Source organism: Giraffa tippelskirchi, chromosome 4, assembly GCF_054371585.1.
Source record: "Giraffa tippelskirchi isolate mGirTip1 chromosome 4, T2T-mGirTip1v1.2.pri, whole genome shotgun sequence".
In the NCBI taxonomy this organism is placed as follows: Eukaryota; Metazoa; Chordata; class Mammalia; order Artiodactyla; family Giraffidae; genus Giraffa; species Giraffa tippelskirchi.
The window spans coordinates 108854739-108881017 of record NC_137278.1 but is presented as its reverse complement, the minus strand read 5'-3'; the positions used below and the strand labels follow the sequence as shown (position 1 = coordinate 108881017).

Sequence of the window (26279 nt, the reverse complement as noted above, 5' to 3'; positions counted from 1 at the left end):
CTATTTGTTCTGTTTTTGTTTCTGTTTTCTTTTTCCTATCTTCTTGTGAAGTGTGGAAACCTTACCTCCGTTATTATCCCTCTGTCCTCACCTGTTTACAATATAAGTTGTCTCAAATCTGTTCTCTACATGCATTTAGATCCACAGCAAACAATATTGTGATGTTTGTTTCAATTGTCAAACATAGTTTGGAAGATACAGAATAAGAAGGAAAGTCTACTGTATTTACCTTCTCTTAGCACTTTTAGGGCAGGATTGCTGGCTACAAATTCTCTCACTTTTCCTTCATCTAAAAATGTGTTGACATCTCCTTCACTCCTGAAACATATTTTCACTGAACATAGGATTCTGAATTGATAGTTCTTTCCATCCAGCATTTGGAAAATGCAGCAGCTCCTTCTGCCTCTACAGTGTCTGAACAGAAAGCCACTGTTACTGAATGGTTTTACCCCTACTGGTAAGGGGTGTTTAAGATTTTTATATCTTGGTCTTTAGTTTCCAGAAGTTTCACTATGATATATTTGGTTTGGATTTCATTGAGTTTACTCTGTTCAGGGTTTGTTCTACTTCTTAATCTACAAGTCTGTCTTTTGCCAAATTTGGGCATTTTTGGCCATTATATCTTTGAGCACATTTTCAGCCCCACCCTCTTTTCCTCTGGAACTCCAATCATATCAATGTTAGATATTCCATTATAATCACGGGCCCCTAAGGTTCTTTTTTCTTTGTTTTCCTCAGCTTATTTCCTTTTGTCATCTTCAAGGCCATTGATTCTTTCCTCTGTCTCTTCTCTTCTGCTGCTGAACCCATCCACTAACTTTAAAAAAAATGTTTGGTTATTTTAATTTTCAGTTTTACAATTTACATTTGGTTCTTCTTTATAGTCTATTTCTATATTTCTATTTCTTCACTAAGCCTCTATTTTTCACTTGTTTCAAGTGTGTTCATGAATAATTCACTGAAGGCTTTTTATGATGACTGTTTTAAAATCTTTCGTCAGATAATTCTAACATCTTTAACATTACATTGGCATCTACTGATTCTCTTTTCATTCAGTCAGATCTTCTTGATTCTTGTTTTGATGAACAACTTCTGTTTGAAACCTAGACATCTGGGGTATTACGAGACGTTGGATCTTACTTAAACCTTTTGTGTGTATTCCTCTGATGCAGGCAGAGGGACGGAAGTAAGACACCTTCTCATTACTGGCAGGTGACGTAAAAGTCCAGGATCCCAAGTGGGCCTTCACTGACACCGGAGGAGGGGTTTCCTCATTACTGATGGGCAGAAGTGGGGCTTCCAAGTCTCCAGGATCCTTCTACTGGTACACTCCCTGGCTGGGAGTGCCTCACTCCTGTTTCCTATGTTATCGTCACTAATACAGCAGGGGATGGGACCTTGCTAACAGCCAGTGGGGACGAAAATTCCAACTCTCTACTCGACCTTCCCTGACACCACCCCAGGAGAGAAGCTGGGGCACATCACTAAAGCGTGGTAAGGTTGGAAAGCTAGGTCATCGCTGGTATGAGTCAGGCTGGGGCCAGTTTTTTCTGTTGTTTCTGGCTGTAGCAGAAATTTATTTTCTAAAAATTTCTACCTTGCCAAATACTCTGTCTCTTTTGCAGTCTTTGGCTTAAGGGCAAGCTTTGGGGGGAGCTGTTTTTATCTGTACCCATTCATGATTCTGGGTTGTTGGTTTTATCAGTTCCTCTTCTGGAAAATATGAAGCAAAAAAACAAAAAGGAGGGAACTCACCATCATGTCATTCTTTGGATCCTTAGCTCCCTAACTCTCTGCCTTCTTCTCTCCATCTTCAGTCTTCCTATATTTGTTTTGTACATAATGTCCACGTTTTTTAGTTGTACTTGGCAAGAAGGAATAGGGAAAAATACATCTATGCCATCTTCCCAGATTTATTTTCACGTAATTAATAAAAAAACATTAGAGAATAATTCTTGTGAGATTTTCACGGCTAACAAAAGGGATCCTGGGTTTTTAAATGTTGAGAAACACTACTTTAGAGATTTCCTTATAACTCATCAAGATTCCTTTCATATCTGTCTACTATCAGTGTCCAAAAATAATTTTTTTCTTTTTGGGCTAACTTATTTTTAGTAAAAAGCTATTTAGTCTTGGGAGTTTTCTTGTTTAGTTTTAATACAGAACATACTTCACAGACTAGCAAATCAGGTCATGTTCATAATTTAAATTTTTCTAATGTGAGATGGAAAGAGAATAGTCTATACAAATGCAAATACTTAATTTCACAAGGCCCCAGTTAATGAAATCATGTATTTTTATCTAGTGATCTTTTTAGATTACATAATATTTTTAAAGCTACTAATGCAAAAAGCTAAAACAAAAAAACCAGGAAAATACAACTTCTGAACTGATCACAATAATATACACAAATGTTAATCAAACTGTATGGAACTTTTTAATACAGCTCTCTTCTTAAAAGAAACTGTATTCAAACACATAACCCTGATATATAGTTCATTATTGCTATAATAAATACTTTTATAAACATCTAAAACTTCACTAAGCAAATGAAAGCATACAGATAATAAGACGCTCCAGAGTAACAGAAGACATCTTTATTAGTGGCCTAGTTTTGATGAGAAATGAGCCACTGTTTATCCTGCTGAGCAAAACTGCTCTAAGTTCTGGAGGTCAGAGCGACATTGAAGGATTCAGGTGGCCAAAGAGTTTGTTGTGGTTTTTCCATAACACTATAGAAAAACTGGAAGAAACTTTTGGGCCCACTCAATAAATAATTAACTATTTTTAATACCGAAATAGTAAAATGAAAATATGTCATGACATGCAAAAACTGCTCCTCAGCCTCAAAATATGGGGCTGAAAATGGCCAAGTTTATAAACTACAAATCTAATTCTTCTGATGTCTAAGTAATGGACCAATGGACTTCTCAGCTCATTAGGACATTCAGTTCAGTTCAGTCGCTCAGTCATGTCCAACTCTTTGCGACTCCACAAACCGCAGCACGCCAGGCCTCCCTGTCCATCACTGACTTCCGGAGTTTACCCAAACCCATGTCCATTGCGTCGGTGATGCCATCCAACCATCTCATCCTCTGTCGTCCCCTTGTCCTCCTGCCCTCAATCCTTCCCTGCATCAGGGTCTTTTCAAACAAGTCATTAGGACATTAAGGAAGTCTAAATCCTACATATCAATGAGGCATGCTTTCAAGTCTGTTTCCCTCTACCCCAAACTTACTATGTTCTGGTAACAGATAGATCAGTGTTAACTTTATACAAAAGTATTACCATTAGAACCACCTGAATAAGACATATAAGATACCTAAGGCTTAATGCTATTCAAATTGTGATTACTGACAAGTTAGCAAATATCTCATCAATTATTTAGATATACAAAAAAACTATCAGTCAGTTAATTTTTCCTTTTAAGGAAATAAATTTTTAAGGAATACAGATCCTTCTTTTGGGGAAAATGTTCTTAGTTTTGAACTCATACAATTAGGTAACTAAGGCAAAAATCATACAGTTTAAAACTGAAGGTTTTACGGAAGATTTAAAATGAGCTTTCTATAGAGAACTGAACAAGTTTCTCTCTCTCTAATGAAAGTTACAACATATCACAAAAGAATGGAAAGCTTAAATTAACTATAGAGTTGTAAGTAGTTTCAAAATATATAAGGACTAAGATTTTTCACAATTTATTACTACACTGAAAAATACACTTAAAAGGAAAAGTTTTATTATCTCTCTATAAAAACTTAACAAAGGCCAGTTGAATTAAAGTTTATGTTAGTAGTGAACAGGCATCTAAACAATTTCACATATACCCATCCTTCTTAAACTTTGGTATCTACCTTTATTTAGCTGGGTGAAGTAATATTTTAAAAACTACACTGGCCAATGCCAAGACTAAAGACTGTAAATACACATGTTAAGAAAATATGCTTATGAATTTTACTTAAAAAGACTATCTGTTGAAAATCTTCAGTCATGGATTTACCTTATCAGCTTTCAGCTTTCTAAGGAAAGATGGATTGTCATATCCCTTTGCTTGCCGTGCCTCTTGCAAATGGTTGATCATCCACACATTTTTTCTCTGCTTTGCCAAATCAAGTGCTGATTCGCCCTGATAATATAAGCAGAAGAAATTCACATTTAAAAAAAAGAAAAAAGAAAAAGCAGAATATTTTAGTGACTAGCTTTTAAAGCACTTCCAAAAAGATAAACGGACAGCACTATTAGTTCATTAACATTGTTTTTACATTTGGAAAAGTCAATTACTAAAGACTCTAAATGATACATTACTTATGCTTTTCCACTCAAGGTAGTCAGAAAATATACTTATACATCTTATTCTACAGACTCTATTTCTGGCTTGCATTTTAACTTATTTTAAAGAGTAATCAAAAAGTAGGTATTTTAGCACCTGCTGGATCAGAGGCTATCACTAAGTTTATGCAGTTATTCCAAATTCTTTACGGGTTTCATTAGTAATAGTTATTCCTACAAACCATCCTGCTATAATACCAAACTGTCAGAAATCTCTCTATTTAATTCCAGTGATAAAAGAAGTCTAAAGAAGAGAAGAGAGAAGAAAAAGAAAAAACTTCCACTTCTACTACTGTTTATATTGGTATTCTTGATCATGTTAAATTCATTCACCCATCCAGAAACTTCCCAAGAGAACCAGGGCAGTAACAAAAGTGTTAAACTCATGTTAGAGACTTGCAGCTCCCTTTAACTGCAAGAAAAAGAATGCCAGGAAGTATAAATGAACACAACTAAAACGTTTTAAAGGAAGTAAGAAACAAGAAATGAGTGTCTCCAATTCTAGATTTATGCTTCCTTTATGCCTTTATTAATTTAAAATCTTATTTCTCCTTTTGGTAGTTAGATACCTACATTTTTATTCTATTTCATATTCTCCACTTTTATTTACTTCCTTAAAAAGAAAAAATAATTTTGTTTGCCAAAATTTCAAGAATTAAGGATGAATATTCAAAATTACTTTAAAAATGGAAAAAATACTGAAATTTTATTTTTAAAAACTGGATGAAAATAAAGAAACAGGAGGCCTGGGTGCCTTACTTATGAGGGATAATTATTAATCAAATAGGGAATATAGTTTATTCAATTTAAAACAAACACTGAAAAATAAAGAATCAAACAACAAAATAAACACACCATTACCACCAAGAGCAACAACAATAACAACACAACAATAAAAACAAAAAGCCTAACCAATCCTTTAATAAAAAGATCAATAATATTTAATAAGAAATGGGCTAACTTAGGTGAATCTTCCACAAATAGGGATATTTGCTTTAAAATGTCTCCTTACCTATTCCAAAATTCTATCACCTAGGTTGTCAGAACCAGCTAATTAATCCAAACTGAAAGATTACCTGAATAAAAGCAATCCCTTGGGTAACCACTCCCAGAGAATATCCTGCAGTTGCCTCGGTCCCGCTGAGCATCCCTTCCACTAGAGGGCCATGTGACACCTAAGGATTGCCTAGATAAAAAGATGGAGGGAGCTTTAAGAAATCTTTCAACTACTCCTCTAGTCATCTGACTACTTTTGTACAGTTCTTTTATTCAGCTGGTAAAATAAACAAGCAATTAATTTAAAAAATTCTACTAAAACCAAGGTTCCAAGTCAAGTCTATATTTTAACACTCCATGTGTTAGCCAAAATAGCAAATGATAATAACAAGAGCAGTAACAAGAATCATGGAGTATTATAGAGTATGTAACTAACTAGTAATAAAAGATATTCTTCAGGGGTTTTGGTGAGATAAACATCATGGAAGGTGGAAGATCACTTTTTGCCTAAGTGAGGTTGAATTTCATTATTAAAACTAAGGAAAATTCTTCCTTGGAGACCATCAAGGTCGAGTACCTAAGGGATAATGAAAACTATTTTCTGAAAATAGTTTCTTAGCTCTCTTCAAGAAACCACACAAAAGTATTTCAATATATTAATTAACAAAGCTCTGGAATTTAACATTTTGCACAAGCTAAAAATTATGTACTTTGACAATTTTAGAAAGAAAAAATTATAAATGTATAGGCAGCACTCAAGATTAATTGCCCTCCTCAAACTCAACTCATCTGAATATCACCAAAAACATGTGTAAGGAGGTGAAATATATTTTTTAAATCCATAAATGAGACGCTACCATGAAAAGGGATTACTGCATAGGTCATTTTTCTTACCGGAGAAGGCAACGGCACCCCACTCCAGTACTCTTGCCTGGAAAATCCCATGGACGGAGGGGCCTGGTGGGCTGCAGTCCAGGGGGTCGCTAAGAGTCTGACATGACTGAGCGACTTCACTTTCACTTTTCACTTTCATGCATTGGAGAAGAAAATGGCAACCCACTCCAGTGTTCTTGCCTGGAGAATCCCCAGGGACGGGGGAGCCTGGTGGGCTGCCGTCTATGGGGTCGCACAGAGTCGGACACGACTGAAGCGACTTAGCAGCAGCAGCAGCAGCATTTTTCTTAAAGTCTAAGTATCCCAAATCACTCTCTCCCACTATTGTTACTATCTCAGAAGATTTAAATTTATTCTCTGTAACCATTAATTAGGGACATGGTTTTTAAACTCTTTTAAGGCATGTCTGATGAAAGTCATTGACCTCCTCACCAGAAAAATGCTGATTCTTTATTCATTAACAATTTTATGGCTCATGGAACTACTCCTTAACCAAAATCCACTGGTGGGCCCCAGATTAAGAACCTCTAATTGAGGGTATATGGCCATTCCTAATCCTTCTAAGGATAAAATTAGTCATTTTAAAGTTACCTACCATTTAATAATGTCTCTAAAATAAGTTATTATTTTGATAAAAGAATCATTTGTTTATAATATTGTAAGAACTGAAACACTCAAATAACTAATTTACAAGGATATAAAGACATATTCCTAAGAAACTTATGCTTAATTTTATTTAGGAAATAGCTATTTTAGAAGAAATAGAGTCAATCAATAGTTAAATACTATAACATAAAGTATAATTTTTTATGTTCTTTGAAGAATGTAACTTTTATTAGCTATTAAAGCCATATCCAGATTTACAGGCTCCATCTTGGTACAATTCATCTTTATCAACCAGACTTTCTTAAGACTTAAAATGAAAAAAGGAAAAATACACATCTATAAATCAACTTAATCTGTCAAATTCCAGGATAAACAATCTAGGTTGGTTTTTTTTAATTAACGAATTTTTCACATACTCATATAGCTAAAAGGTACCACTTCAAATTATATATGACTAAAACAGAACCAAGTCCTATTGCCTTCACCCCCCAAAAAGCTTGTTTCCTTCCATTTTCACAACTTCAACATATATCACAAGACACTCAGTTAATTCAAACCAAAACTGAATCATTGATGTTTTTTCTTTCACCTTCATTTTTAATCTACCTTTTCTTTTCTACTCTAAATTATCATTTCCAAAACCATTCATTTTTCTCCACCACTTCAATCTTAGGCAAAAGTAACATTATCACTTGCCTGATATATTACAAGAACCAAACTAATCTTAATACATTCCCTTTCATTTTCTTAATTCTTCAATATATTCTCCAAATAAAGTAATTTTTAAAAAATATTTTAAACACAAAGATTACATAACAATTCTATAAAAATCTTTCCAACTACTTCTCATGACTGCAAATACAGTTAAAGTACTTTATCATGGCCTGGTACCTATCTCTCTCAGTGACTCTTGCTTGGTCAAAGCTGTCATTTCTTCACCTCTAACATGACAAGCTTATTCCTGGCCTTAGGCCTCACACTTGTAGGTTCCTCTGCATGAAAAGTATTTTCTCATATATCTAACTGATCCCTGTCTCAGAGGCATTCACAAATCACTCTCACCTGACACAGCCCCCTTAGCCCTCATCATGACCACGTTTGCCTCTGTGTATGTGTTTGTTAATTTACTTATTGTCTATTTCCTCAACACAGTGCAATTTTCTGAGAGAATAGGGACTTTGTCTATCTTAAGCACTGACTGCCCAGCATTAAACAAACATTTGTTGGATGAATGAACGCTCTCCACTAGAAGGTGACTAGACTTCAGTATATTAGGAATACCAGATTCCAGTAGAAAAGGTATTTGATACTTATTTCACCCTTTTAATCACATTAAAATTACAGTTTTAAACAAAAATCTACTTTTTCACCAGTGTGGTTAAAAAGATTGTTTTTACTCTGAAAATATAAATGCTCCCTGAGCAACTGAAGCAACTCCTTAGACTTTATTTCCTTAAAAAACAGTGTCAAATAAGTCAGAAGAAAGACAAATACCTTATGATACCACTTATATGCGGAATCTAAAAACAAAACAACAACAACACACAAGCTCATAGATACAGAGAACAGACTGCTGAGTGCCAGAGGTAGACAGTGGGGGGAGTTGGGGAGATTAGCGAAGGAAGTCAAAGGTATAAACTGCCAGTTCTAAAAAAAAGAAGTCACGAGGATATAATGCATGATAACTATAGTTAATAATTGTTGTTATTTAGCTGCTAAATCAGGTCCAACTCTTTTGCAGCTGCATGGACTGCAGCTTGCCAGGCTCCTCTGTCTGTGGGATTTTCCAGGCAAGAATACTGGAGGGGGTTGCCATTTCCTCCTCCAGAGGGATCTTCCCAACCCAGGGATGGGAAGTCGCATCTCCTGAACTGGCAGGCAGGTTCTTTACAGCTGAGTCACCAGCGAAGCCCGCAGTTAACAATCCTGTAGTGCATGTTCAGAAGTCGCTAACAGTAATTATCTTGAGGGTTTGCATCATGTGCATGCTAAGTCACTTTAGCCGTGTCCGACTCTTTGCAACCCCATGGACTGTAGCCCACCAGGCTCCTCTGTCCATGGGATTCTCTAGGCAAGAATACTGGAGTGGGTTGCCATGCTCCCCTCCAAGGTATCTTCCTGACCCAGGGGTCAAACCCACGTCTCTTAGGTCCCCTGCACTAACAGGCAGGTTCTTTACCACTATGTCCATCAGGGAAGCCCAAATCTTGAGGGGTTTGCATCACAGGAAAAAAAGAAATTTGTGATAGACATTTATTGGACATGTTAGTCATTTTGCAAGGTGTACAAATGTCAAATCATTATGTTGTACACCTGGGAGTTGTATGAAAGTGAAAGCGTTAGTCATTCAGTCATGTCTGACTCTTCGGGACTCCATGGATTGTAGCACACCAGTCTCCTGCACTGGCAGTCAGATTCTTAATCACTAAGCTGCCTGGGAAGCCAAAAGCTTATCAAAAGTTTATACAATGGTTAACTTGGGAGTACAAGATGAAAAGACATTAAACTTACAAGCCACATCTCAAATACTTAAAGCTCATGACTGAAGAGAAGTTATTTAAACTTTTATATGCTAAGAAAAGATAATTTTAAATGCTCTGAAAATACATACTACTAGTTTCAAATTATAACACTGTGCTGTCACTTTGTCATAATTCTTTGGTACTACTGTAATTTCAACATATCTATATGATTCTTGGGAAAGTCTATGGAGATACACTATTTGCCATAGTGAAACTGGTTCTATTAAAATATAACACTAAATACTGGAAATGTATTCGTGAAGCATGATTCACTTTAGGAATGGCTATCCATTAGCTAAGAGAAGAAAAATAACACTCTAAAGCAATTCAGATCATAAAATACAAGGTCATCTCGTTAATTTTTTCTCATAGGGATACTGGTTAGGTTTAGTCAAACTCCTCTTTTCTTTTTCTTTAGGCCTTGGGATCAGCCTAATTTACCAGTTATGATGTTACGAACTTTTCAGAATTTCCTACTTTAAAATGTTTGGAAAAGCAAAAATTTCTTTCTATGATTTCAGAAGTGGAAGAAAAGTATGCCAGCATAGTCATGAAAACCAGCCTAGGGGTGAAGCTCAAGACAAGAATCTTCATTCAGTCAACAAAACTTAAAGAGTGCTCATCACATGTCAGACACGAGGGTAAGTTGACTGTCCTCTTTCCATAAATTTACCAGCAGGTAACTAGACCATTCTGATCACTTTAGGTAGAGACAAAAAGACTTGAAATTGAAAAAAGGCAAAAGAAAATACAAGTTTTTCTCAATTTCTCAGCATTTCCAATAAGATATTTGATATTAACTTTTAACTAAGTACTTTTAGTTAGAGACTCATTTCTAAAAACTGGTTGTAATCATAAATAAATTAGTCTAAGCTATTTTATTTTAGTAGTTTAATTTTCTCAGAGTAATCAGAGAAAGAATTGTTCACTGCTACATAAAAAGATGCCCTGATCCAGCAGGAGATAACCAACTTTTTGATTGTCATTTTAGATTATTATGCAACTCAAATTCCTTTCATATTTAAATAGCATATATTCCTTAGAAATTTAAGAGGCATGACTAAGAAAACACTATGGCTTATAGTCAAAATTAAACAACATTTGTTATTGAGTACAAAGTTATTTAAGAAGGCACATTATTAAGAGATGTTTAAAATGTTAACGTCATTTCACAGAAAAAGTCTCTTGCTAAAAGACAAGCTTTAAAACTGAGAATGGTTAACCAAAATTTAAGATTACCAATAGAATTTTCTTGCAGGTATTCATAAAAATGTCTATAAATTTCTAAATGCTCAGAGTGTAAATGTTAAAATTTTGTATACTTTTTGGGTACATTTTTCTTGGATTACTCCAGCATTTAGGGAAGAGAAATTCTCCTATAAATATCATAAAGGTGATTATCAAATTTAAAGGTCTTGACCTTTATAAAAATATGATAATTAATGACCAAGTCAAAAAATTACTGAAAGTTATTACACATACTTGTGATAAAAACCTGTGATTCTCTGCAATGATATTATTTATTTATTTATTTATTTAGGTTGCGTGGTGCCACATGTGGGATCTTAGTGCAATAATATTCTTAAAGAAACCAGAAAACTATCTATTCAGCTATAAAGAGATAAAAGTCAGTAAGAATTCACTAATGAAAAGGTCACCAAAATCTGAAAAATACTTCAATACTAAAAGACGAAAATAAATAAATCAGTTTTTCAAAACAAATTCTTGCATGGAAGCAAAGGGTTGAGAGTAAGGAAGTTTCTTCCATCTCTGACAGTCTATTAAAAAACCTAAGTTTTATTAAAGAATTCCAATCTTGGTAATCACATTTCACAAAGCACAGTCAATAAAGGCTATTTTTACCTTGATATTCTGGGCATCAACATTAGCTCCAGCTTCCAGAAGAAGACTAATGACTGTGGTATTCCCTGCTAGTACTGCCCAATGCAGAGCAGTGTTTTTGTGATACTTGTCACCAAGGTTAACTGAAACATTGAATGTTAAAAGCAATCTAGTTGGATCCACACTGAAAAGGAAAAAAAAACACAACAACAACAACAACCCTAATTTCAATTATAGAAATCATTACAGATACTAAACTGATTGTGGTTGTATTCCATCTTGGAACACTTCTATTCTAACCTATTTTTGACAACTTTATAATGAGTAATGAGACAACATTTTTAATATGAAGTATTAAGTATGTTCTACATCACAGAACGTAAACTAGTTCCAAGAGAGAGCACACTTGGTCCTGATGTTTATATTCTACATCATGGAGTTAATGTCATTAATATTTAAATACTTAAACAATTAAAATTTTAAATTTAAATCTAGATTGTTGCAAAAATGATTTAAGGCAACTTATTAATGTTAAAATTGCTAATATGTAAGTCATAAAAAATGAGTTATACTTTTAATAAGAAGGTAGCATTTTCCATTCTTGGAAACTGCTTAAGACTACCTTAAGGATACTACAATTACCAACGTAAAGACTCAAAATACCCAAAAAGATAATCTGTGTTATATACTATGTATTTATTGTAAGAATTTTAAATAAGTATAACATTAATTGCTTTTTCTCATCACTTGTTTTACATTTTATCATGCTGAAAATGATCTGAATAAGTATTTTATAATGGTTACATACCTATGTGTTCTATAAGCTGCCCACATTAAAGGCGTCATCCCATTCTGATCCATCATATCTACATCCTGATAGAGTAAAAGTCAGACAGTAAAAATTTCTAAGTCCCTACCAAATATACTTAGAAAAACATAATTTACACATCACAAAAGAAGCCAACATGATAACACCACTCAATCAAGGTTGATTTATGCAACTTTCTCTTTCTTAACTTTAAAATAAAACTATTCAATATTTATTATTATTAAAATTTAAATATGGATATAAATATCTACATAAATATACTTATTTATAAATGCAAATATATATTTAATATTTAATTAACTTCTATTTATAGTTTTCTCTTTTAAGATGCTTCACTCAGCCTTTTACTGTTTTCATTTAAAGATCTTGACCTACTCTTGATCTTTCACCCACAACGGATAGATTAAATAAATGACTTATGTCTCTGAAAAACTTATTTATACTAATTCATGATTTGAGGGAATAATAAAACTCTGTTTATTTCTAGCCATTTTAAAACAAAGAATAAATTCAATAAATTTTAAAAGAGTCAAATGTTCTGAATCTATTAAAATTTATTGAATTTGCTCTTTGTTTTAAAATGCTTTTTATCACTATGTCACTATGCATAAATATTTTTACAATTAACTAACTCTACAAAGTCTGTGGTGAAAAAGCAAAGTAATAAAGCAATCCTCTGTCTTACTCCCTACCATTTTCTTTTTTTTTTAACTCATTCTTGTGCTTTTTACTCCCACATACTTAAAATAAAAAACCTGAAATGGTACTTTTTGATTTTTCAGTTTTAGGCATTATCCCCGAATCCGTATTTTACATAACCTCAATATGTAAAATGGCATATTCTCTCTTTCTTCTCACTGCCCCATCACAGACATGCACCTTTCCTATTCCTTCCTCTGAAGAGATAATAATTCAGGTTCTATAAATATTTGATACTTACATTATTATAAATATATATGAATACTATTCCCAACAAAGTATGTAGAAACCTTGATTACTTTTCCTCTCCTACCCAGCTTTTTGCTTTCCTTGGTACTCTTATTTTTTTCTCCCTTTTGCTTAGTTCTTTTTCTTTTTCGCAAATTAGAATTAAAACTACTACCTATTCAACCCAAATTCTTCTCAAGTTATCTAAATCTTCTTTCAAGACATGCTAATGTATCAGGGATTGTATTCGTTTCACTTCCCTAAAATTCTTTCTCTTGACCCACTCCAGCAATCAATTTGGATTGACTCTGCTATGTACCTGAGGCATCTGTCTCATTAACTAGATCAGGACTTCTTTAAAGATCAAAATTGTTTTAAAGTCATCTTTCTATCTACTTTTCTGGGCAAGGAGAATAATAAAAAAACATCTGTTAAATGAAAAGACAAGTTTACCTATCTACTCTTCTAGGCTTGGGAAAGGCACGGGCTTTAGAACAAGACAGACAAGATTTTGAATTCCTAGCTCCATCACTTAATAACTGTAAAATTGGCAAAATTACTTTAATTTTCTGAACCTCAGCTTTCCCATCTACAAATGTGAATACCAATAATGGCTTCATAAGATCCCTGTGATGATTAAATGGAATGATGTGTGTAGGGCAACCTAATTCTATAGACTGGAACATTAACAGACATTCAATAAAAATTGTTTCCTCTTCGTCCCAGCCCCATCTCCCACTCCTGGACTACATCAAACCCACAGATGTTATCCAGCTTATGTTATCTAATCTACCACCCAGCGGAGAGAGTGCAGTTATAGTGAGCACACTGTAAAACACTTCATAACTCTATGTACCATTCTCTGTAAGCCACTCGTACTGATGGAAGTATGTCTCAAATGTCCAAATACATTGAGGCAAAGAGAAAAAAAGCTGAGAACCACTATCTTGACAAGTGATAACATATATCCTTGGACATCACTAGTTTTAGTCTATCTCATGAAAACTATAATTAAATGTTGTGCCTTATCACTACAAATCCATTTCTAAATTTATTCTGTGTGTTGTTGGGAATATCTCATGTAACCTCACTCAATATTTACATTATACTTGCTTTTTTTTCCAATAAAAATTAAAAAAAAAAACTTCTCTGAAGAAATGACAAACTTCCTTGTTTCTTACATGAGAGTTGAGTACTGTCACTTATTTTACTTCCTTCACTGCCCTGGTTTCAAGAAAGCTCAAATAAATTTGATGTCCAATTAAAACAAACATGTAAATTCTCATGTTTAAGTTTCTTCTTCCTTCTTAGTCGTAAGTCTCTGCATCATCGTTTTTAAACAGTGACAGTATTAAAAATATTAATAAATAAAAAATGTGAAACTATGCCACACCTCTAGAGTACTAAAAGAAAAATGAAGATCAACCTTTTCTCTCTTTGGGTCAGGATTTAAAACTTGGTACTTCTTTTCCAAGTTCAGCCTGGACGATTGAGTATTCTCTATTAGGAAGAATAAACAAGCCCAGATCAAAAGGTTATGGGAATTCCATGAGCAACAGGGCTCCATTACTTAGCATTTTCCCCTGAAAATCATTCAAAAGAATTGGTAGTGAGCACTGAATATATTTAACAGTATAACTAACATGAAACAATTGTGATGAATAGAATGACAAACTGAATGGAAATGTTATATGTTCTAAGAATGTAAATTTGGCATAATTAATAAAAAATGGGGGAGTGGGGGTGGGAAAAGGCTGAAAAGAAAGTATAATGAGTGTCTACCCTGCAATAGCTATGAGTCAAAGAATATTATTTAGAGCTGAAAAATCAAGTGACAGAAATGTAAGTTATATTTATCAGAACAAAGTTAACACTAAGAAACACAGTATCACTGACTAATAACAAAATAAGATGGAGAAGAATAAGAAGGAATTACAAATACACCAATTTTATTACTGCTTATAACTGGGAACTAATCAGAACTAATCAAAATTGAGCAAACATCTGATTAAAGTGAGAGAGAAAAGGAGAGCAAACTGTGTGACTGAGAAAAGAATTACCAAGCAAAAGAAAAGAGCAGGCACAAAGACCCTATGACAAAACTTATCAAAGCTGTTCAAGGAACTGCAAGACATGTGTGGTAAAAGCAGTGAGTGAGGGAGAGATGACAATGACGAGATCACAGGTTTCCAGGGCTAGACCACACGTAGTTCAACAGGCCAGAGAAGGACTTTGGAACCCATTTAAAGCACCATGTAACGCACATTAGAGGGGTTTTCTTTCTATAATATTTTAGCATATACATTAACAAACTCTGGAAAAATGTATAGTAAACCATTAGAGGAAGAGATCTCAATGGGGGTGAGGAGATAAAGGAAGAGGTGAGATTTAATTTTCTAAGCCATACTTTTCTATTATGTTTGAATACTTTACAGTAAGTATGTTACTTCTGTAAGCAGGAAAAAAAAACTACTCATGAAAAAGAAAACTAATTATCTGTCAGACATTCATTAACATCATCATGTATTTATTGCACAAAAGGTACTCTTTCATAGCCTACATACTATGGCAGAGTTAAAATGATTACTGAAACATCCAAACTCAAAAATCAATAAATTAACAAAAAGAGTCAAAACTTTACTCCACTATTCCTACCCAGTTAAAAACGAAGAAAAAAGGTGAATATGTATTGTAAACTTGTATCTGTAATAGAGAAGGCCACTAAAGACAATGTCATGCGCAACAGCGCCATCTACTGCTTTTATCCCCAGTCTAGAAGGAACTGGAGGAGAACAAAGATGATCCCTTCTGGTAGCTGCTCCTCAAAGACAGCCTCCAATAAACTTCCTTTTTGGGTGTGCAAACCTTTGTGTTCCTACAATGAACATAGGTTGGCCCTGTTACTTGGTTTAATTGACAGAATGGAGCAGAAATGTCATGCTGGTTCAAAACCTTTAAAAAGTCAGACAGCTTCTGCTTTTGCTCTTTGGGGAGCTCTGAGCCACCATGTTTCCCTGCTAGAGAGAGAACATAGAGGGGTATTGTGGAGAAGGAGAAATTCTGGAACTGCATGGAGAAAAAGAGAGAGGCCTAGTTGTCTGGTATCCCAAGTGAGCCCAGCCTTTTGGCCATTCCTATCAAGATACAAGGTATGCAAGTGAGCCATTCTCCAGCCCAGCGGAGCCCCTATATATGTCCCCCCTGCCATTATCACAAGAAGAACCACCCAGCCAAGCCAAGTTAACCCAGAGAACTGTGAAATATAATGGTGGGTGGTGTTCTAAAACCATCAGATTTAGGGAGTAGTCTTTAACACAGCAATAGATGATAAAACTCCCCCTTCCAACAATTCACCAGCCTCTGCCTCCTTTTCTTAGCAATAGTGTACAACACACAATCATCACTGATTGGCACTGTCAACAGCAAATACCTTAAACAACTCATAAAGTAAACACTATTCAAATCCTACATCTAATGTTCTGCATTAAAATAACAAATATATTTTAACAACACTGAATTCAAATCATTTATCTTACTTTTATAAGATCCTTAGCTATAAAACTAATGTTTAAGTACAACTAGAAAAAACTCATGAAAGAAAAATTAAGTAATATAACTTTTAACAAAATACATTTGCTTTTAGAAAATCAATGGTACACATAAAGTGATAATATTTAATATGACTATAGTCACTACATAATCAGGAATAATTAGGAAGAACCACTTAAATCATGAGAATTCTTCTGACATGTAAGAAGCAGTATTTTATACATTGGAAACAGAGAAAATGAGTGAGGAATGTATCCCCTTTGAGAGGGACTTAATATAGAAAATAACCAGTAATATGTTCAAAACAGTTTAAATTAATTCAGATAATATATTCAAACAGTGTAATTAAGGGGAAAAAACGGACAATCTAACTTTTCTCCTGGAACTCATGTCTGTCACTACTGGAAATAAAAAACCCAACTTAATGGATCATTATCTGGATCATAACTGGTTTTCGTATTTTTATATTAACTACAATAAACAGCTCATTTATTTCCTCTCTTCATTCATCAGAAAGTACTATTTTAATATCACTAGACTGTTATACTTGTTAACACCAATAACATTAGGTATTCAAACCATGAAGAAAGTTTGATTAAAATCTACCCCATTGTGATTTTTTTTACCTGTCCTTTTGCTATGAGATAAGCAACAATTGAGGTATGTCCAAACTGAGCAGCCAAATGAATACAGCTACATCCTTCTCCATCAATTAATGAAGGATCTGCACCATATTTCATTAGTTGCACAACCATAGATAGATGGCCTTGTCTAAAACATAAAAGAGTAAACACTTAAATATACAAAGTTATTTCAAACAAGAAACTCTGGAAAGATCTTTAAAAAAAAATATGGTAATGGTAGAAAAGATTAGAAAAACCTTATTTTATGCTATTTTAAAATAGATATATGTCAAGACACATTTAGGATTTTATGTTCTTCAGTCTAACTGGTATAAAAGTCTTTGAAAATTTATACTCATAACTTCTTTAAATATGTATTAAATAGTTACTATATTCTATTAATTCTATTCCATATGACCTTAACTGTCCCATGAACTAGACACTTCTTTCACTGTAAACATATATAGGCTGCAAAAGTATTCCAAAGTTTAACCCCATCTTATAATTAACTGGATTAATATCAGCATGGTTAATTCCTAAAGGACACTTTGGACAATAAACTTTGCTTTCAATGCAAGTAACCCTGGACAGCAATAAATAAGTTCATTACTGATATTAACTATCAGCATAACAAGTTCTCCCATTCATTTCAGCATATCATTCTTTTAAAAAGTTGCTTAGTTATACACTGCTAAAAGAGGAAAGAATTCCAGAAGTAAATTTAAACCTTGTGGCCCAGTGCAATGGGGTTGAATTTAGGTCTCCTCCAAGTTGATCCACAATAGCACCTTTCGAAATATAGTATCTGTAAGACAAAATTTTAAATAATTAAGACAATTTCCATGTTCAATTTTGAGAAATTATACTAAAAATAAAGAAATAAATGTTCTTTATTTTAGATCTCATGCTAGTTTATGCCTCTGACAATAAACAGTCTTTTGTGAGTTTTTAAAATATATTAGGAGAATTTTATATGAAACATATCTGTCTTGTCTGTTCCAGAAGTAAAAGGAAAGCAATGTTTTTAATCACAAACAAGAACAGCAAACCCAAACAACAATCATATAAAAAAGAAAGCAGTCCGAGAGCCACAAGATTTGGATCCTATAGTAGCATCAGGTAGAATTTGGGGAAGCAGACCATTTGTAGAGTAGGCCAGACACTTAACCTGCCATGGGTAGAAGCTCAGTTTTACCTTCTTCACAAGATTACTGTAGATTAAATCAAACAATGTATGTGAAGGAGTTTTCTAAACTATAAAGTGTAACACAGAGGTTCTTTAGGATGCCTTATTTGTGATGCTTTTAAAGGAAAGAGCAACCTCATTACTTACTAAATTAAATGTCATAACATTTTGATATTCTGTGAAATGAACAGGACCTAGCTGTTTATATAATGCTTGCTTTCAAACTGATTAATGCAATGATGGATACAAATGATTTCAAGGCATTTGATGGCAAGTATTTGACATACGTATATTACTGACGTTCTTCAAACTGTTCTAAGCAATTACTGCTCTAGGCAACTAATGCATTCACTCTTAATGTTCATAGTTCTACACATTTAATACATTCATATTTATGAGCTTGATTCAGAAATTTTCTTCTATGTATACTTAAGTTGGTGCTTTTAAAGCATTATGCAATGATGGGCCCAATTCCACTCTATAATATAGAATAGTTTGAAGTAACTTAAAAGTATTTCCAGACTAACATATTTTCAGTCCAAAATATCAGTCTGAACACAAACATTCAAATACTCCTAAACTATTTCTTGAGATACTCAGCAGGCATCAATGTAATAATTAAAAATGGTTTTTTTGAGCCCAAAGAAAAGTACAGCACTGCCAAAGAACAGCTTTGACAGGAAATATTTTCTTAAAAATTCCAACTAGAAAGGTTTTTTAAAAGCAATTTTATTGCCTTCTCTATAGTTAATATAGCTGTATCCCTGAGAGGTATTTTTACTCACATTTCAAATTCATGCTAGGACTATGGCAAAGAGTCATTTCCAAAGTTCTAGAGTACAACTTTTTTTTCACAAGGATAGGGGAACTTTTTTACTGCACGCTAAAGAATAACTTCTATCATCTTTTTCATTGTAAACTTCTGGAAGAAGAACACCATATTTTTATAATATGTTATTCTTTGTAGCTTGAAGATCTTAGTTCAAAACTCCAAAATTCTGAAATCTTATAATTCTCACTTTTAAACCTAAGCCTCCTTGCAATACTATAAGAAGGTTATTATTAAGAAATGTACTTGCAGGTACTAATGATCCTTAGGTTTGAGAAGAGAATATCAGTGAACAAGAGATAGCAACAGATATCTGAAAGAGGAAAAGCAAAGAGCTAAAACCCAAATGTCTTCAGAAACAGCAATGAGAAGCAAACCAGAATATGTTTTAAAACCCTAGAAAGGTTAAGGGATTAAAGGTAAGAGTTACAACAAAAGGAAGAGGTAAGAAACTGGACTGTAAACAGAAACAGTGGTTCAAAGTCAATATAGGCTGCTGAAAAATTTTTGTTTTCCAACTTATATTCTCACTGAAAGTATTTATTTAGCATCACCACAGGCATTTTGAGCTTCCCTGGTAGCTCACACAGTAAAGAATCTGTCTGCAATGCAGAAGATCCAGATTTGATCCCTGGGTCAGGAAGATTCCCTGGAGGAGGAAATGGCAACCCATTCCAGTATTCTTGTCTGGAGAATTCCATGGACAGAGGAGCATGGCAGGCTACAGTCCACGGAACTGCAAAGAGTTGGACACGACTGAGCAACTAACACACACAAACACACAGGCATTTTAGTGACATGGAAGCAATCAAGCAGCCAACAAGACTATACTAGTTTTCTTTGTGCGATGTACTCTTAAAATGTGACTATTCAAATTTTTAATAATTTTACAGTGATAATTGAAACTCTATTAAAATTAGACTGATTCTAGTGTCCTTAAACTTCTCATGCTCCTGTTGATTTTAACATTTAACCATTCAGTATTTGCCAAAAGGTGTATTCAGTGCATCTTTACCAGAGAAGTTTAGGGACTCAAGGAATTACATCACAAAAACAGAGGAGACACTGAAAGTGTAGCAGTGAAAGTTTACATGCTGAAGGGACATTTGGGAGGTTCCTGTTATGAACTCTATAAGTTCCACAACTTCTAATCAGCTTTGCTATGTCTCTCCTAAGTATGAATGGTCAAACATGATCAGATAATTGAAGAAAACTTCAAATATGGAAGGAGACCAAAATAAACAGAAGCTCCAAATAAATAATATATAGAGAAGAAAATCTTAAAGAAGAGACTGTTGCTGGGAAAGACTGAAGGCAGGAGGAAAAGGGGATGACAGAAGACGAGATGGTTGGATGCCATCACTGACTCGATAGACATGAATTTGAGCAAGCTCCAGGAGATGGTGAAGGACAGGGAAGCCTGGCGTGCTGCAGTCCAAGGGGTCGCAAAGAGTTGGACACAACTGAGCAACTGAACAACAAATAATTAATATCCTCCAAAAAATAAAAGATAATACTCATGATGTAAGAACAAAACATTTTTTTAAAGTGGGGTGAGAGGTAGAGATCAACAAAGAATGCTTCAAATTGAAAACGCAATAGATAAAATTAGAAATTCAAAAGAAGGATTAGAAGATAAAAAATCTCCCCAAAGTACAACAGCTATAAAAGGACCATATCAATGTACAGTGATGTAAACTTTCACAAAGTGGAGGATAAAGAGTATAAACTTACATGTTGCCAGAGAAGAAGAGTAAGCTACACACACAGTGTGTTCTCAGAATTTATAAGCTCCATATTTTTTAACAAAGCCCCATACTCATTAGTAACACCTTGACTTGAAATCAAACTGAAATCAGAGACTACAAGCATTATTATCTGTTGTAAATGAAGAATCTTGAGGTAACAGGAGACTGCTAAAGACAAGAACCTGCACTAAACCTTTCTAGTTCATTATATCAGGATAAAATTTAAGGAACAGTTCAAAGACTTCCACTTGAAAACATTAGAAATATGAGAAATCCAGGTTAGGTGAAGGTCTCCTCCTTTCCAAATTATACTTACTTTAATCTTACCATCATGAAACTGACCCAACTACTTTGCGTGCAGTAAGTTTCTTTAACACGTCCTGATGGAACATAAGACACTTCTCCATTGGTCTCTGGTGCTCCCCAGTGTCTTGCTGAGTATATGAGAAGACTGCAAGGTCCTAACCACTCTTCACCTAAGACGTTTCTCAGAGCTATGCGTGCATCAAGCAATCTTGAGGATGAGGTAATGTCTCCCTCTTGCTTCCTACATACTCTAAAAGCAATGACAAGAGGAGGGAGCGGAGCAGACAAGAGACCGCGCGGCACAGCAGAGCAGCGGCGGGATCCGCGGGCCACCACACTACCAGCCAGCAGCCCCATAACTCCAATACTGGTGCGCAGGTCCTGGCTGCTGAGCGGTCACCCCCGCAGACGCCGCCCGGACTCCCAGACGTAACCAGGCGGGGCCCGCGGCCACACTGGGGCACGCCTAGCCAGGCTTGGAGGCACCGAGGGGGTGAGCACAGCTGGAGGAGCCATGGACTGCAGCCTGGTGCGGACACTCGTGCATAGATGCTGTGGTGGGGAGGAGGGCTGGGTAGGCAGCTGGACCCTCTACGTGGGCCATCCGGAGCCCCCCTGCCAGGCGCGGAGGCCTACATCCTGCAGAAGTTTCGGGACAACAGGATCGTTTCCAAGTGCACATTGTGGAACTGCACACCCAAGTACTTATTTGAACAATTCAGAAGAATAGCCAACTTTTATTTCCTTATATTTCTCGTACAGCTGGTTACCGATACGCTCAGGAGTCTGGTGAGGAGCGGTCTCTCCTTGTTCTTCCTCATCACTGTCACAGCCATCTCAGGTGAGCTTTACAGAGAAGAGTAAGGTTCGACAGAATCAGAGTCACTGGGCTTGTTCAGGCAGTTCATGGGAAATTTGACTCACTTCTAGAAGCTCACTTTTGTAACTGCTTTAGATTGACTCTCAAGTTAAGAGATTGTTGTTCTTTTTCTTTGTTCAGTCACTAAGTTGTATCTGAGTCTTTGCCATGCCACTGACTTCAGCGCACCAGGCTTCCCTGTCCTTCACTATCTCTCAGAGTTTAAATAAGAGAGATTGTACAATTTGGTGCCAGTTTGCTGCCCTGAGAGTTTGAGGAGGAACCTACTGTTCTCACACTGAATCACATGGAGACGGCACCTAAGTCGCCTCACCTGCTGTGTCCCCAGCTGCCCTAACTGCTAGGACCTGCTCCAGCAGGAGGTCTGTGACGTGACCCCAGAGCACAGTCCACTGACTCCTGACTCGTTCAGTGTGGACCCTGATGTTGTTTGCAATCCTGATGAACGAAGAAGCCAGTGGCTAATGGGAGGCGCAGTTCATCTTTTATTTCCACAATGTGTTCACTGATGTTTAGTACTTAGCCATCAGCTCTATTCAGATCCAGAAAATTCCCATCATCTTGAAAGAAACCCGTGAGCATCTCTCTCTACCCTCCTCCCCATCCCCAGCCCCTGGCAGTCACCAGTCCACTTTCAGTTGCTTTTATTTGCTTATTATGGATTTTTTTACTTTTTTATTTTTTTTAATTTTAGTTGGGGGCTAATTACTTTACAATACTGTAGTAGTTTTTACCATACATTGACATGGATCAGCCATGGGTTTACATGTGTTCCCCTTCCTGGACCCCCCTCCCACCTCCCTCCCCATCCCATCCCTCTGGGTCATCCCACTGCCCCAGTCCTGAACATTTGTCTCATGCATCAAACATGGAATGGAGTTCTGTTTCACATATGATAATATACATGTTTCAATGCTATTGTCCCAGAACGTCCCACCCTCACCTTCTCCCTCAGAGTCCATAAGACTGTTCTATGCATCTGTGTCTCTTATTCTGTCTCGCATATAGGGTTATCGTTACCATCTTTCAAATTCCATATATATGCATTAGTATACTGTATTGGTGTTTTTCTTTCTGGCTTACTTCACTCTGTATAATGGGCTCCAGTTTCATCCATCTCAATAGAACCGATTCAAATGTATTTTTTTTTAATGGCTGAGTAATATTCCATTGTGGATATGTACCACAGCTTCCTTATCCATTCGTCTGCTGATGGACATCTAGGTTGCTTCCATGTCCTGGCTATTGTAAACAGTGCTGCGATGAACATTGGGGTACACGTGTCTCTTTCAATTCTGGTTTCCTCAGTGTGTATGCCCAGCAGTGGGATTGCTGGGTCATGTGGCAGTTCTATTCCCAGTTTTTTAAGGAATCTCCACACTGTTCTCCATAATGGCTGTACTAGTTTGCATTCCCACTAACAGTGTAAGAGGGTTCCCTTTTCTCCACATCCTCTCCAGCATTTATTGCTTGTAGACTTTTGGACAGCAGCCATTCTGACTGGTGTGAAATGGTACCTCATTGTGGTTTTGATTCGCATTTCTCTAATAATGAGTGATGTTGAGTATCTTTTCATGTATTTGTTAACCATCTGTATGTCTTCTTTGGAGAAATGTCTGTTTAGTTCTTTGGCCCATTTTTTGATTGGGTCGTTTATTTTTCTGGAATACAGCTGCAAGAGTTGCTTGTATATTTTTGAGATTAATTGTTTGTCTGTTGCTTCATTTGCTATTATTTTCTCCCATTCTGAAGGCTGTCTTTTCACCTTGCTTATAGTTTCCCTTGTTGTGCAAAAGCTTTTAATTTTAATTAGGTCCCATTTGCTTATTTTTGCTTTTATTCCGATATTCTGGGAGGTGGGTCATGGAGGATCCTGCTGTGATTTATGTCAGAGAGTGTTTTGCCTATGTTTTCCTCTAGGAGTTTTATAGTTTCTGGTCTTACATTTAGATCTTTAATCCATTTTGAGTTTATTTTTGTGTATGGTGTTAGGAAGTGTTCTAGTTTCATTCTTTTACAAGTGGTTGACCAATTTTCCCATCACCACTTATTAAAGAGATTGTCTTTTCTCCATTGTATATTCTTGCCTCCTTTGTCGAAGATAAGGTGTCCATAGGTGCGTGGGTTTATCTCTGGGCTTTCTATTTTGTTCCATGGATCTATATTTCTATATTTGTGCCAGTACCATACTGTCTTGATGACTGTGGCTTTGTAGTAGAGCCTGAAGTCAGGCAGGTTGATTCCTCCAGTTCCATTCTTCTTTCTCAAGATTGCTTTGGCTATTCAAGGTTTCTTATATTCCCATACAAACTGTGAAATGATTTGTTCTAGTTCTGTGAAAAATACCACTGGTAGCTTGATAGGGATTGCATTGAATCTATAGATTGCTTTGGGTAGTATACTCATTTTCACTATATTAATTCTTCCAATCCATGAACACGGTATATTTCTCCATCTGTTTGTGTCCTCTTTGATTTCTTTCATCAGTGTTTTTTAGTTTTCTATATATAAGTCTTTTGTTTCTTTAGGTAGATATATTCCTAAGTATTTTATTCTTTTTGTTGCAATGGTGAATGGTATTGTTTCCTTAATTTCTCTTTCTGTTTTCTCATTATTGGAGTATAGGAATGCAAGGGATTTCTGTGTGTTAATTTTATATCCTGCAACTTTACTATATTCATTGATTAGCTCTAGTAATTTTCTGGTAGAATCTTTAGGGTTTTCCATGCAGAGGATCATGTCATCTGCAAACAGTGAGAGTTTTACTTCTTCTTTTCCTATCTGTATTCCTTTTATTTCTTTTTCAGCTCTGATTGCTGTGGCCAAAACTTCCAAAACTATGTTGAATAGTAGTGGTGAAAGTGGGCATCCTTGCCTTGTTCCTGACTTTAGGGGAAATGCTTTCAATTTTTCACCATTGAGGATAATGTTTGCTGTGGGTTTGTCATATATAGCTTTTATTATGTTGAGGTATGTTCCTTCTATTCCTGCTTTCTGGAGGGTTTTTATCATAAATGGATGCTGAATTTTGTCAAAGGCTTTTTCTGCATCTATTGAGATAATCATATGGTTTTTATCTTTCAATTTGTTAATGTGGTGTATTACATTGATTGATTTGCAGATGTTAAAGAAACCTTGCATTCCTGGGATAAAGCCCACTTGGTCATGATGTATGATCTTTTTAATATGATGTTGGATTCTGTTTGCTAGAATTTTATGAAGGATTTTTGCATCTATGTTCATCAGTGATATTGGCCTGTAGTTTTCTTTTTTTGTGGCATCTTTGTCTGGTTTTGAAATTAGGGTGATGGTGGCCTCATAGAATGAGTTTGGAAGTATACCATCTTCTGCAATTTTCTGGAAGAGTTTGAGTAGGACAGGTGTTAGCTCTTCTCTAAAGTTTTGGTAGAATTCTGCTGTGAAGCCGTCTGGTCCTGGGCTTTTGTTTGCTGGAAGATTTCTGATTACAGTTTCGATTTCCGTGCTTCTGATGGGTCTGTTAAGATTTTCTATTTCTTCCTGGTTCAGTTTTGGAAAGTTACACTTTTCTAAGAATTTGTCCATTTCTTCCAAGTTGTCCATTTTATTGGCATATAGCTGTTGGTAGTAGTCTCTTATGATCCTTTGTATTTCTGTGGAGTCTGTTGTGATCTCTCCATTTTCATTTCTAATTTTGTTGATCTGATTCTTCTCCCTTTGTTTCTTGATGAGTCTGGCTAATGGCTTGTCAATTTTGTTTAACTTCTCAAAAAACCAGCTTTTAGTTTTGTTGATTTTTGCTATGGTCTCTTTTGTTTCTTTTGCATTTATTTCTGCCCTAATTTTTTAGACTTCTTTCCTTCTACTAACCCTGGGGTTCTTCATTTCTTCCTTCTCTAGTTGCTTTAGGTGTAGAGTTAGTTTATTTGATTTTTTTTCTTGTTTCTTGAGGTACGCGTGTATTGGTATGAACCTTCCCCTTAGCATTGCTTTTACAGTGTCCCATAGGTTTTGGGTTGTTGTGTTTTCATTTTCATTCGTTTCTATGCATAATTTTATTTCTTTTTTGATTTCTTCTGTGATTTGTTGGTTATTCAGAAGCGTGTTGTTTAGCCTCCATATGTTGGAATTTTTAATAGTTTTTTTCCTGTAATTGAGATCTAATCTTACTGCATTGTGGTCAGAGAAGATGGCTGGGATGATTTCAATTTTTTGGAATTTACCAAGGCTAGAT

General features: G+C 35.4%; 1 protein-coding gene across 3 annotated transcripts in view; it reads right to left on the bottom strand.

The window, feature by feature from the left end:
- The window catches only part of ZDHHC17 (zDHHC palmitoyltransferase 17), a 130265-nt gene that overhangs the window by 52820 nt on the left and 51166 nt on the right, over positions 1-26279 (bottom strand). For all 3 annotated transcript variants that reach the window (XM_081483921.1, XM_081483920.1, XM_081483919.1), the window contains exons 4-8: positions 17845-17922; positions 17121-17265; positions 11998-12062; positions 11211-11373; positions 4001-4126 (exon numbers count right to left, since the gene is read on the bottom strand). In XM_081483921.1, the coding sequence (XP_081340047.1) occupies positions 4001-4126; positions 11211-11373; positions 11998-12062; positions 17121-17265; positions 17845-17922 (577 nt within the window). The remainder of the gene's footprint in view (positions 1-4000; positions 4127-11210; positions 11374-11997; positions 12063-17120; positions 17266-17844; positions 17923-26279) is intronic.